The sequence below is a fragment of the Pyxicephalus adspersus genome, chromosome 11 (assembly GCF_032062135.1).
Source record: "Pyxicephalus adspersus chromosome 11, UCB_Pads_2.0, whole genome shotgun sequence".
Taxonomy (NCBI): Eukaryota; Metazoa; Chordata; class Amphibia; order Anura; family Pyxicephalidae; genus Pyxicephalus; species Pyxicephalus adspersus.
This window is the reverse complement of record NC_092868.1, coordinates 701,455-715,506: the sequence shown is the minus strand read 5'-3', so window position 1 is coordinate 715,506 and position 14,052 is coordinate 701,455. Positions and strand designations below refer to the sequence as shown.

Sequence of the window (14,052 nt, the reverse complement as noted above, 5' to 3'; positions counted from 1 at the left end):
CCCACCATTCCATATCCCCCTCCTATTGTGTGATACTTCCCCCACCTCCTAGATTGTAAGCTCTTCAGGTCAGGGTCCTCTCCTCCTCCTGTGTCACTGTCTGTATTAGTCTGTCATTTGCAGCCCCTATTTATTGTACAGCGCTGCGTAATATGTTGGTGCTACATAAATCCTTTGTATTATTAATATTAAACTTTTATTGCAGATGGAGCCCATTATCAGTGCCAGGAGAAAAAGGAGGAAACTATGGGGAGTCCCAACTATACCCCATAGTCTTCATTCACTTTACCCCCATAAATGATCCCCAAGAAAAGGATTTTCCTTTATCTCACATTGAGGGCCACAGGAATCTTACAGCTTCAAGATGTAGAAAAGTAAACAAATAAGGGGTGGGCGCAGCTACAATACCAGAGGGAACGGACCACCGGTGCCAGCATACCCACCATACAGCAAGACCCAGACAATATAGTGCAAAGTCAGGACGCCAGAACACAGGTGGAGAATTCCCAACCGCTGAAACCAGAACCAAGAGAGAACCAAACATCCAGAGAATGACAGAACTTCTGGGTCCAGAACCATCATTAGCCCAGGACATCATCTGAGCAAAGGTGGGGCTGAAGCAATGGAGGAAGCCATCAGATTCGTAGCACATCAAGGAGCCCACCGAACCCAGATGGGGCAAGGAATGGAGCTTTTAGGGTCGCAGATAAGAAGCAGTGTGGGGCAAAGGGGACTAATGGACCTTTCCCCCCCAAACTGGCTGAACCGACTGAGAAATCATTGTGCTGATTGCTTGTAGTGTATGGAGGCTGCAAATAGATGGGATTTGGTAAGAAATGGCTCCCCATGATGTACAAGCATAGGTCGTCCTCAAAGATAATAAATCCTCTGCAGGACTGACAACCTTTTCTGGGAATATCGGAGAATACCGGAATATCTGGAACTGCATGGAAGGAATGGAACCAGAGGCAGGGCATCAAGGGGCCCCACACCAAGCAGCACCGTTCAGACTGGTTTGCATTTTATAAGCGTGTTCTTAAAGTACCCTAAACAGGAATCCAGAAGGGAAAGTGCCCCAACTAGCTTAGTTGTAACCCAAAGCTCCATGGTATCACAGACCCTGAAAACGGGGAGACGATAAGGAAGTATGTACCTGAGCAGGTAAAAATAAGAGGAATAAGATCACATGAACACAAGCCTGGGGGTGCAAATGCCCCCCAACCTATTCCTAGAACACCACAACGTCCCCACTGAGGGTAACAGGAGATCATTTCTGTGGGCGAAGATCCAAACCTGAACACGGAAGATTTTCCTACCAATTCATCTGAGGCGACGGCATGGCAGCCCGTTTATATTTTTATAAAGGGAACATTACTGAGATGTGACTTCACATGAACGGTCCAAAGGCACGAAGAGCACAACAGAAAAATTACAAAACCAGAGGAGGACAAGAGACGGGGGTAAAAGAGGAAAGGGGTACGGGTTATGGGGAGAAGCCAGAGTCCGGGGCAAGGGGGACAGGGTAAGTATGGGTTATGGGGGGGCAGAGGAGGTAAGGAGGGGTATGGGTGACATGATGGGGGTTTTAGAAGTTGTCGAGACGAGAATGTTGTGAAAGGCAAAGGAAAATATTTGAGCAAAAAATAAGCAGAATTACAAAATAAAAAAAATAAAAATCCAATTTAAGTAAATTTTAGGGTGAAGAAAAGAAAAAGAAAGACAAATAAAAGGCAGAAGAAGGAAAAGAAAGACACATTACAATCAGAAACAACAAATCAACACACATCATTACAGTATATCCCGATCTAAGCTGGACACAGGAGCTTGCACTCACTTCCCACTAGTTACCCCAGATTATGAAGGAATGGACTTGCTCCCTACAGAACCCATTCACAGGACCCCCTGCTTGTATCCAATAAATGAAATGCACATAATTGCAGAGATCACTGTCCAAAGAATACAAAGATGGTGAATGATTTGATGCATAAGACATTCATGCCCCCTAGCACTGACCCCACCAATAGGAGAGAAGTAATGTGAGTAATGTGACCCCACCAATAGGAGAGGAGTAATGTGGCCCCACCAATAGGAGAAAAGTAATGTGACCCCACCCAGAAAAAGGGGCACAGGTATGTAGGGGTCCCTAGGTTCCCTATCAGAGCCCCATAATCCCCCCCCCCCTTTGTATGGACCTGCCGCCTTCTCTCCCTCTTACCTGAGGAGGTGTTGGCGTAGAGCTGGGTCGGAGGATGGGAGGAGTTGGGTTTCTGCTGCCCCCTCCTGACATGATTTCCTCGGTGATGTCTCGGCCCCCCTGGTTGGGGTCTCTGATTCGGATCTGGAAATAGAAATGTCAATGTGAGTGTTGGGAGCTTCTTCATAACACCCATAATTTGGCAGCGCTATAGGGAGATGGCTCACCGTCTTCTTCTCTCTCTTGGCAGGAGGTGGTGGCTGCTGTGGTTGCTGCGGAGGCACTATGGGGATAGGCGCTGACTGGTACACCGGCTGACTGGAGTAAAACGGGGCCCCTATAGCACAGCGGTCATCAGTTCATAGTCATATAACAATATTAAACAATAAGAATACTTTATCAGGCCGACGCCTTGCAGGGGACCCGGATGCCCTTCTTCGGGGCTCACATTGGGAATAATAAATTATCCCTGTGTGTCAGACTAAGGGGGGCAGTAAATGAAGGGAGGTCAGGCAGCTGGTTGACTATTACCCCTCCTATTGTGTTACTCCCCCCACCTCGTAGATTGTAAGCTCTTCAGGGCAGGGTCCTCTCCTCCTCCTGTGTCACTGTCTGTATCTGCAACCCCTATTGATTGTACAGCGCTGCGTAATATGTTGGCGCTATATAAATAGTGTTTAATAATAATCTGTCCCCTGTCAAGCTGACAGAAAAGCCTAAAACACCAAACAGTGTTCTCTTATTTTAATGATTTCTAATAAAAATGGCATTTTAGATGTCAGATAGAAACTAGCAAATATTACAGCAATCTGTGTGCAAATAATAAATCAAATAATTGGGGGGTGATATTTCCCTGGGGTTAAGATTTAGGGATCTTCAGAACATCCCAAATCCACCACCCCCACACAATGATATGGAAATCTTTTTCCTATGAATGAGATGAAGGCAGAAAGCCCGCTGCGTACTTACCGTATGGGGTAGGAAAGTCTCCAGGTCCAGGTCCGGGGTAGAAGGGACTAGGGCCTGGGGGCTGCACTGGATACTGCTGCGGGGGTCCTACATACGGAGGGGCGCTATGTCGATACTAAAAGATAAATAAAATAGAGTCAGCAGTGAAGCAGTAAAAGACAGAGGCGGCCCGGTGAGCGGTGCCATTACCTGTGGTATGCAGTACTGAGGACCCTGCGGCATTGCATATGGCATCGGGATGGCGTGGTTGACCATCATGATGTGCTGGTTGGTTTGATAGACGGCGGTGGGTGTCTGTGCACCGGCCCGCATGGAGGGGTTATTATTCTGTATGGCCCGCGGAGGCTGGATCTGCGGCCTTTGGAAAAACTGGAGGAGAGAATACAGAGAGATGAAGAGAAATATTTCTGACCGCAGCGAGATGAGCGGATCCCACCATTGCACTCAATGCAAAAAGCAATCATCTTCCACCAATAGTGCAAGGTGACGCTGGTTGCTATGGGTTACTGCTCTTTGTATAATAGAGGAAATGCAGTATGGCCTTACCTGGATTGGTCGGAATCCTCCCTTCAGTGAATGCAGCAGTAATAAAGGGAAAGTGAATGGGAAGTTACACAGCAATCAGTAGAAGAACAAAACATACAATTCTCCCACCCACCCGATGAATCAGATTTTATTTCACTGCCATTAGGACTTTTGTGGGGAGAGATTACAAGGTGCACCAGGGACTCCCGGCAAACGGCACTTCAGGTGGGCTCATACCTGGGGGATCTGTGACATTGCAGCAGGGGGACTGAGTTCACTATAGGGCAGAGCAGGCTGTACCTGTGTACAGGAATGACAGCTGGGTGATGTGAGAGGGAGCTCATCATGCAATCACCATATAAAACCTTTCATGCTATAGAAGATTCCCCGATATACAGAGCCTGACATTGCCTGGAAGAGAATCCGTTCCAAACTTCTCCACTAAAACTGAATCCAGCACCAAATGCAGTGCAGATGCTGCAAACCACCAGGAGGGGGCAGGACACAAAGGTTTGGCTGGTCATGTGACAGAGCCATCCCTGGGGTCACTAATGGGGTGTCTATAGTGCCGGGAAGGTCTACAAACCACCATGAATATTGGCAAGCACAGCGGACGCAGAGCACAGCCACCACTTACCATCTTGTGACCAATAGGACGTGATCCCTACCAAGGCACCAGGGTCAGGAATGGCCCCTGAATGTAGGTGGGGGCTATCTATGCCCTCTTCACAGCAGTGCCACCCCCCATGGCTCCTTATTTGTGTGCAGCCATTAGTCTGTATTCTATTCGGATCTTTCTATATAAAAGGCACTCCGCTGGCCCTGTGCTTGGCATTTACACCCCCAGAACTCTGCGATTTATATATTAGTAACATCAGCACTATGAGACAGGTAAGTGTTTTCCCTCTGCCAGTAGGGGGCACACTGTCCGCCATTTCTACCCCCCCAGTCCTATGTAAGTGAATGTATCAGAGAGAAGGGAGCCAAGGAGACGGCGTGCGGAGTGCAGCATCAGCCAGCTATGATTTCCACAATAAATCCAATTTCCGTAGAATTCTCCGATATTGACGTATTCTATGATCACTTTCCAGGCTGCAGGTCCCATTGGCTCCCAGCACATATAGTATTAGTGGGCTGGAGGGCAGGTGAGCGGTGCAGACACGGAGGGGTGGGGGTATTACAGTACCTGGTGATGAGTCGGCCGCGGTCCAGCTGCAAACTATAGAAAGGAGCGAGAAGACAATCACAAAGGAGAGGAGACACCGAGCTCACACACAGCCAGCAGACAGGACAGAGGGGGCCAGAAGCTGCTTCTATACAGAAATACATTCATAATGGGGGCCACATATCCCTGGGGGCGGGGCAGTGACATGGGGCTCATACAAGGCCCTCCCCTTCCTATGTGGGGGCAGGGCAGTGACATGGGGCTCATACAAGGCCCTCCCCTTCCTATGTGGGCAGTGACATGGGGCTCATACAAGGACCTCCCCTTCCTATGTGAGGGCAGGGCAGTGACATGGGGCTCATACAAGGCCCTCCCCTTCTTATGTGGAGGCGGGGCAGTGACATGGGGCTCATATAAGGACCTCCCCCTCTTCCTATGTGGAGGTGGGGTAATGACACGGAATTGTAACTGGACCCCCAATTTCCGCATATCACTGCCACCCCACAATGGCCTACTGACCACCTGACGCAAGATACAGATCAGATTGGTCAGCAGCAGGCACTACGTCAGCCATATTGTGGGCAGGGCTGGCAGTACCAGTGCTCATGGACCTACCTGGTACTGACTTCCTAAGGAGAACCAGTCACAATGATAAATGTGAGTGCCGGGGGAGAGTTACCTGTGAAAGATGCATATCTGTCCTCTATTCAATGGCTGTCACTCTGACAATGGCGAGTCGCTGGGGGGTGGAGGGGAGATCACCTGACCATGGACAGTTGGTGTTTATCCAACTGTCCGGACCTCATTCTGATAATGCCGAGCCAGGGATTGTACATGTGTTTGGTACTATTAGATTCATTTAGGAGCTGGAAGGCCGCAGGTCCTCAGGCATCAGATGTCTGATCTCAGGGGCCCCACTAAGCTCCGATACCCCCCCCCCCCCGAACAAGCCAAATATACAGGGCAGACATGAGGTGTAAATGTGCCCATTCCCCGGGTGTGACCGGTACTCTTTAGGGTGATGCCCAGGGCAGTATCAGGGCGCTCGGGATCTGTATTTAATGCCTGTGAGATCTGGCTGAAGTTTTGCCCTGAAATCAGTGACAATCAGCTGGCAGAGGGGTGGCAGAGCTTTGCCACGTGCCATCTGAAGTAATCCTGTCACAAATCCAGGAATCCGAAGCAAGCATGTGATACAAATCCATGGAGGGAACATCCAGTGCACCCCGGGCCCCAATATGAGAAATATGGGGCAGCTGAGTCACAGAGCACCCAGAGCGCCATTATTATTAAAGAGGATTTATTTAGCGCCAACATATTACGCAGCGCAGCACATCATTCACATGGAAATACTTTGGAAGGGGCCCGGCTACAACCTGCAGGACACCAAGATAGAACACGATTGGTTCTGGTCCTTCCTTGGTATCGGGTGTCAAACAGAACTCTAACAGAACTATATAGGTAATGCCCCGGGCACTGCCAGGGAGAACATGGGAGGCATGCCCAGGGGGTGTTGCAGCCAGATTCGGGTGCCCCTTGGTCAGGTCATGTGCAGAATACGGGGAGGGGGCTGGAGGTCCCGGCTGCCTCGCTACCTGCGCCGCCACCTGCAAGGAACACAAAAAAATCTGGAATCACTCCTCTGGTCACATGACCATATTGGGTATCACCAATACCCTCCTCGGGTCCACTACCATCCACCAATGGGGCCACAGATAAAACCTGGAAGAAATTTTCACCCGGGTGCAGTTACTCACCAGCTAACTTCAATACAACGCCAAGAAAACAAAAACTGACACAAACATTCATAACAACTATTTCCCCATGTGGGGGGTTGTTCTGTTGTTATTTACCCCCCATCTACCCCTATTGTTACCCAGATACCCTAGGGATGACTATCAGCACTGTGACAACAAAAGGCTGCGTGTGACCCCCCCCAGGGTGTGTATATGGGGTGACCCCCCCCGGGTGTGTATATAGTGTGACCCCCCCCCGGGGGCGTATAGTGGGTGACCCCCCCCGGGGGCGTATAGTGGGTGACCTCCCCCCCCCCGGGTGCGTATATCGGGTGACTCCCCTCCCGGGTATATAATAGGGGTGAGGGTTGTACTTACCGTGCTGTAGACGGTCGGGAAGATTCGCTCATCCAGGCTCTGTGGTACCCGGGTCAGGCTGCATGGATGGCGGTTAAGGCAAATTCAGTGATAGGGTGAGAAATGGGGGATACTTTGTACCCACAGAAATATTCTATGACAATGTGCCAACCTAATGCCAGGAAGGATGAGCAGAACATAGACTTGGCATGAGACGGGCACTGGGGTGGGGGGGTCAGAGCGGACCCTCGAAATTTCTCATTTTATAATAAGAGCGCCAAGACGATTCAATTACAAAGCTGTGAGGTGCCAGGGGCAGTGGGCACAATGAACCAGGACAATCATAGGACGGCCAGGTGCCAAGCTGTGTACCCAGCACAATGGCACCCCAAACCCGAAGCATGGATGAGACAGCAATCTGCACGGCTGGCAGGAGCCATCTATATAATGGAAAGCTGCTATATCAGTGCCAACCACCACTGCCTGGCACAGATAGATGCCAACTTGTTCCCAATATTAGGGAATGTTATCTCTTGGCCAGGTGAATCTGGGATGGGATCGCTGCTCCCTATGAGAATTCAGCTCCCACCCTACATTCATCTGGTCAGCTGACCTAAACAGGTTCGGTGACAACATATCAGTGAATGTTGTAATAAATGAAGGCCCGGGTCACCTATCACCCCCTGAAGTCTGGAATGCCCCCAGGTTGCCCTGGAGAGGGGGGACATTGCTGGGTGTATGAGAGATTAGGGTGCAGGAAATGCGCACATTGCAGAGGACAGAGATGATCCCATATTCCCGTCACGTGTGGGGAGGAAGCGGCGCTCTCGCCCAGCTGCGGGCAGAATGGTTTTAGCTGATGTCAGCAGGCTGAATAGACAATCCGGGAACACAGAGACCTGCGAGGAGCAAAGCATTGTGGGAGATGCAGCACGAGGCCGCTCCGAGTGATACAGCACAACCATGCAGCCAATGCGACCATCATCACTTCCCACCGTCACCCCATCATCCATTTCCTGGCCTGGATGCATAACAAGCATGCAGCAAGGGAAGTCAGATCATAAACTTCTGCAGGACTAGGAAATAAAGAACCCAATGAGCAAATTAAACTAGTTCTGCCCCCCCATACAAAATAATTGCCTGTCCCAGTGTGGGACAATTGTCCTTGTTACCTCTCATGTCTCCAGCGCCATCTACGGGCTCCTGAGGGACGAACACAAGGAGCCCATAACCCCAAGAGATCAATATCCAAAAATCCAACCACTTCCACCGTAGCAAACACTACAACCTATAACCTCGGAAATCACCCAATCAGGCAAAGCCATTGGCAGCGACAGGAAACAATGAACCAATCCAATGCAAACATAACGCGATTATTATCAATGAAAAAAAGAAATTGTGTTATGGATGAACAAAGCCTGGCAACGTCTGGTAAATAAACCCAAAAATACACCATGACCCACAGACGGGAACAACGATTGTGCAACCTCAGACAGTAAACACTGCACCATGTGATCCACCTAATCCAGCTACAGGAACAAGGTTGTGCAACTCCTAATATCATCCCCTGGAACCATCGGCCACCTGTCATGTGACCTGCCATGTGATTGGTCAGAATTCTTATCCTTATCTCTCATACCTGAATGTATATTCCGGACTTCCCCATCACACAATTCCCTGCTTCTGATTGGTTCCCAGGCTGGGATCGGCTTAGTCCAGGATTACTTCCTTATCCAGCTGTAGAATGCTGGGGGGGCATCTCCCCAAAATACAGAACAAGATCCGCAGGGGGTCCCAGTGCTGTCCGGATCTTCTCACTCCAATGACGGATCACAGGATCACATAAGAAGATCTCACAGACACCTCCATACAGGTACAGGGGAGCCGAGATCTCTCACATTATGGCAAAGATCAGTTCCAGGGACAATACAAAGGGATCACAGATCCGTATAACGTTAGAGGTCAGCGCTGGGATCTAAAGAGATCTCAGTTGGTATCTAAGAAGTCTCAGAGGCAATGATGTGATCTGGGGAGCTCTGGGGGATCCGGGGCTGGGAGTTAGTGAGAATAGAATCTGGAATATCCCGGAAGTAGAATCTGGGGATGAGAGGTCTCAGGATCAGTGAAGGGATCAGCAACCGGATCTAGGAAATCTTGAGAGAAGAACCAGGTGCTGGGGTGTCTCAGGAGGGGGATGAAGGATCTGGGGGCTCAGGATCTCTCAGGATCTGTATCAGAATCTGTCAGGTCTCAGGAGATGAAAAGGATCTGGAAGCTCTTAGGATCAGTGTCAGGATCTGTACGTCTCAGAAAAGGTGAAGGATACAGATCTTATAGGATCAGTCTCAGGATCTGGTAGGTCTCAGGACCTCCTGGGATCAGGATCTGGTAGGTCTTAGGATCTCTTGGGATCAGGATCTGGTAGGTCTTAGGATCTCTTGGGATCAGGATCTGGTAGGTCTTAGGATTCACATGACAGGGGGGACACAGAGGGCAGAATGGACCACATGGGGAGGCGGAGGTACAATATAGGACCCCAAAGCTCAGACAAGGATCCCCCTCCCCCCCTCCGGGGTATTGTCACACTAAGTGCTGAATGTGCTCTGCAAATACCCCCCCCCCGGCCCCTGATTCTGCACCTCCACACAGTGCCAGAAAACTACAACTCCCAGCATGCCCCGAGATGTGCCCCCCCCTCCCCCCACAGCCTGGAATCCCAGGCCGCATTTTATTCTGCAGGTTATTAGGGGGCCACAACCAGACAAACCCCCAACCAGCAAAGGGTTAATGGCTGCAGTCACATGACTCTGATCCAATGTGACACCCCAATATTTACACAGGAAGTACCCCACCTGACCAACCATGGCATGGGGGAGGAGCCCACACAGATCCTGACCCACAGAGCTGACAACACCCCACACCTGAGGTTTTTTTGCCCCCTTGGCGGCCTTAAATACAAGTACAGACCAGGCGCACCCCCCTCCCCCCAGATTATTCTTCCATCAATGTCACATGACAAGGTATATGTGCAAGGGGGGGGGGGGGGAGTTGGGGCTGTGCTGTGCAGCAGAGCTGTGCAGCTCCCAGGACTGGATGGACACCACTTGCCATATATGTACATTGCAGTTTTCAGGGGAAGGAGTCACCTCACTTCCTGACAGGTGTCACACAGGAAGTGGAGACACATTTCTCCAATGGGGACACAGCACTGAGATCCCAGCGGAGTCCCGCCATCCTGATGGAAATAAATTTCCAGGAAATACACAATTGTGTCACCGTCTCCATACAGGAAGTAGATAGTGACTCCAGGTGATGGCTGAATAAAGATGGCACCAGGTCATGTGATCTCTAGCTGAGGTCCTACACATGACAGCCAACATGGACCTCATCCAGGACACCTCTGTGGTCACATGACTGCAGCACTGACAGTTCCCTATTTCAGATACACCTGATAAAGAATCCCGCACTCTGATTGGTGCCGGAAAACAGAAATCCCTGCAATGATTGGAGGAAATGTCACGACTGCCCTACCTGCTCCAGAGATCCTCCGACATCCTCACACAGGAGAGCTAAGCAGTCGATCCAAGGGGCCACACACTGGGGATGGGGGCCAATATCAGGGTGCTGTGGCCCCAGCGTCGGGGTGCTGTTGCCATGGTTGGTGGCTGTGGATTATTATGGATTACTTTACGGTTTCCATGGCGATTAGATAAAAATTAATAATTTACAACACCGGAGGTTTCCTCCAATGAACGAGCTGCCCAGGAGCCTCCAATCAGGGAGGCGGGACCCACCGATTCAGCCAATCACAGCCCCAAGGTACCATGAGAGGTGGCAATGAGCATCTGTGTTACCACGGATACCGATCCTGGAACTAGGCAACACGGGAAGGTAGGTACACGGGGTAGGTCGGTATATTGGAGTGGGTAGGTAAGTCAGTGTGTATATGGAGGTAGGTCAGATCAGTAGGTAGGTATATGGGGTCGGTTTATTATGTTAGGTATATGGGGGTTGGTAGGTCGGTAGGTAGGTACATGGGGGTAGGTAGGTCAGCAAGTATATGGGGGTAGGTAGGTCGGCAGGTATGTGGGGGTAGGTGGGTATATGGGGGTAGGTAGGTATATGCGGTAGGTAGGCAGGTATATGGGGGTAGGTAGGTATATGAGGGTAAGTGGGTATATGGGGGTAGGTGGGTCAATAGTTGGGCCGGTAGGTCGGTCGGTGCCTATTCCAGGTACCGGTTGGTTGCCCGGATATCCCCCTCCCCCTCCCAATAATCAGACCGGAGAAGGATACGCGGTGGGGGGCGGCAGGGCCCGGATCCCGGGGTGAGCAGCGGATGATGGGGGCGCAGCAGGCGGGGCTGGAGGCCCGGTGGCGGTGGGGGGAGGCCCCAGGGCCCCGGTGGCTGTGGCGGCTCCGCCGGGGGTGGCGGCTTTGAGGGCCGCTTTGTGCGGGAGACTCATGGCCGCTGCGGGCTCAGGTTCTGCTCGTCATGGGCGCCGCTTGGGGGGAGCTGCCGGTAGGTTCTCTTCACTCACAGACCGGAGCATCCAACATGGCGCTGCGTCCGCCTCCAGCAGTCCGGCAGGACGGACACTCGGCAAACTCCGGAAAGCTTCGGCTAGGTTCGGAGCGACGGGAAGGGCGTTCGGAAATCTCCGGAAACCCACGGCTGCGTCGACAGAAAGGGTCGGTTGTTTCCGGCAAAAATCGGCAACTTTCGGCCCGGCTGCCGAATCAACCTGAGTAAGCTTCGTACGGCATTCCTGTGAAAGAGTTCTCCCAGCCGCTGGGCGGGGCTTATACCGGCCTTATCTGCGCTGGCATTCGGCATCTTTCGGAAAAAGGCGTGGTTATTCCAGGTTGATCTGACAGCTGGGCGGTCTAGCCGGCAGCTCTCTGATTGGGCGGAGGCGTGTCCGAGTGAGCTCGGTATGTTTCGGGAGCGCTCGACTTATGGAATGAGGAGAGCTTTGCCTCCCCCTGCTGGGCAGCGGAAGTGATACCGAGTCACTGGAAGCAGATGTCTCCGAGGAGCCAAGTTCTGCCCCTTCCGGGAGGAGCCAGACCACTATACCTCAACTAATCCCAAAACAAGGACGGTCCGGTCTGACTTTATAAAGAGAAACTGTCACCAGACTGTCTAGGATGATCCACTCGCATCAGGTAAGAGCTGGATGGGATAGCAGAAGCTTTATAAGAGGGAAGGGGGAGCTGTAACACTTTATGATGTATGTGCTGTATGAGTGGAACAATGGTTGTTGTTTGTAGTAACCAATCAGCTTCCATTTTTTAAACTCACTTTTTTATTTACTTATTGTGTTTGGCTGCCATTCAAATACAACCCAACCTTCACATTGCCACCCAAATGCCAATCAACTCTGTGCCTAACCACCATCTACTGCCCAATCATCCCGCCACCTCCCCGGCCAACTACCCACCAATCACCCGGCCACCTCCCCACTCCATCCCTTCCCAACTGCCGACCACCTCCCACCCTCCTATCATCTCCCCACCCCCTCCTCTACTTACCTACTCAGTGCCTTCCTAGCTGTCAACCACCAGCAACCTCCCATCCCAACCCCCTCCTACCAGCCATCTCCTCACTCAACCTTTGCCCAACCAGCTATCTTGCCCAAAAACTCACCACCTCCCCCCTCAATCCTCAGCCGTTCAAAGCTCTTCCAATTTCAAGCCACCTTCCGAATGCCAACCACCTTCCTCCTAAATCACTTCTTCATCCATGAACCTCCGACTCACCCAACCACCTCCCTATGCCAACCCCTCTCAGCCACCAGGCCTGCCATCAAAGTGGCCCCTGCTGAAATGCCTCCATGAGGGCCTATTGTGGGCACTGTGACCCTAAACACCAACCACATTGGCAGATTCTGTGCCTTACCAGGTGACCCCCCTCCAATCAGCCAGCCAATCCTAGTAAAGCAGATTTGTGTTTATTAGGCACCAGGCTAAGTACAGAAAGATTCCGGGTTTTTATATAAAAACATGATAAACAGGTAGAAAAATACTCGGCGGCCCCCGGGGGTGGCACTGCTCTCCGGCTGTGGTTAAGGTTTGGTTCTGCCAGAAGGCACAGCGCTGGCACCACAGGGGACGTCTATGTGGTACGTCCGGGTACACGGCATAGAAATCCTCTGAGCAGCGTGAAGAATAGGCACACGGTGATCCTGATCTGAAATCTTTAGCGCCATCACCAGATTGGTGAGGGTAAAAAATAACGGGAAGTGTCTAATCAGGGACACGGTATAAATATGTACAAAAGTCACAATTATATACACAGGCAGAGAGAATATGTACAGTCATACACAGGGGGTCTCCAGGCCATGGAGATTATTAGGTCTGCACGAAAGGGGGCGGAGCTAGACCACTCTCCCAGAGGGCAGTGGCATCACTCCCAGTGTTCTGTCCCTTTAAATTACACAGGTGTACACGGCTCATTACCAAGTCAGTGCTGCGTGCAGAACCACAGAATAGAGGCGAGGGGCGCTAGACACTCAGCCAGACTAGTGCACTCGGCCACAGAGGGCCGAAACAGGGGAAATAAATGCCACGGGTGCAAGGAATAACTTCAGACATCGTAAACAGTTTCCTCTATAGCGGAGGGATGACCGCGCTCGCAGCCCCCCGTCCTGTCAGTGGTTTCACCAATACGTGTTTCCGCGTCGTCACACGACCACGGCGCCCTCATCACCACACTTCACATTTCTTCACCGGCTTCATTGGAGAGTCTTCCGGGCACTGGAAATGTCTGGCAAAGTCACGGGAGTTGGAGACTGAGCCGATGACACGATAACGGGATGGGCTGTGGGGGTCGGTGATGATTCCTTCATGGGAGCTTTCTGGAGTGCGCACCGAGCACCACACCTACACCCGGGCACAGAGAGACCACATTATCACCAAACCAGGAGGACAGGACCACTAGAGACAACACACCGGGCCGACCACCAACATACCGAGCCAGCCTGCCCCAAGCCCCAACACACCAGGCCGACCACCAACATACCGAGCCAGCCTTCCCCAACACACCGGGCCCACCACCAACATACCGAGCCAGCCTTCCCCAACACACCGGGCCCACCACCAAC

At 51.5% G+C, this 14,052-nt stretch overlaps 2 protein-coding genes across 2 annotated transcripts in view; both read right to left on the bottom strand.

Annotated features, from left to right (window-relative positions):
• Positions 1–4,902, bottom strand: part of LOC140341167 (eukaryotic translation initiation factor 4 gamma 3-like) — a 25,948-nt gene extending 21,046 nt beyond the window's left edge. The window contains exons 1-5 of the mRNA XM_072426718.1: positions 4,875–4,902; positions 3,353–3,532; positions 3,164–3,278; positions 2,422–2,531; positions 2,216–2,338 (exon numbers count right to left, since the gene is read on the bottom strand). Coding sequence (XP_072282819.1) covers positions 2,216–2,338; positions 2,422–2,531; positions 3,164–3,278; positions 3,353–3,475 — 471 coding nt within the window. The 5' untranslated portion in view covers positions 3,476–3,532; positions 4,875–4,902. The remainder of the gene's footprint in view (positions 1–2,215; positions 2,339–2,421; positions 2,532–3,163; positions 3,279–3,352; positions 3,533–4,874) is intronic.
• Positions 4,903–12,884: 7,982 nt separating this feature from the next.
• ECE1 (endothelin converting enzyme 1) overlaps positions 12,885–14,052 on the bottom strand; it is a 14,346-nt gene continuing 13,178 nt past the window's right edge. The window contains exon 16 of the mRNA XM_072426716.1: positions 12,885–13,831. Within this exon, the coding sequence (XP_072282817.1) occupies positions 13,655–13,831 (177 nt within the window). The 3' untranslated portion in view covers positions 12,885–13,654. The remainder of the gene's footprint in view (positions 13,832–14,052) is intronic.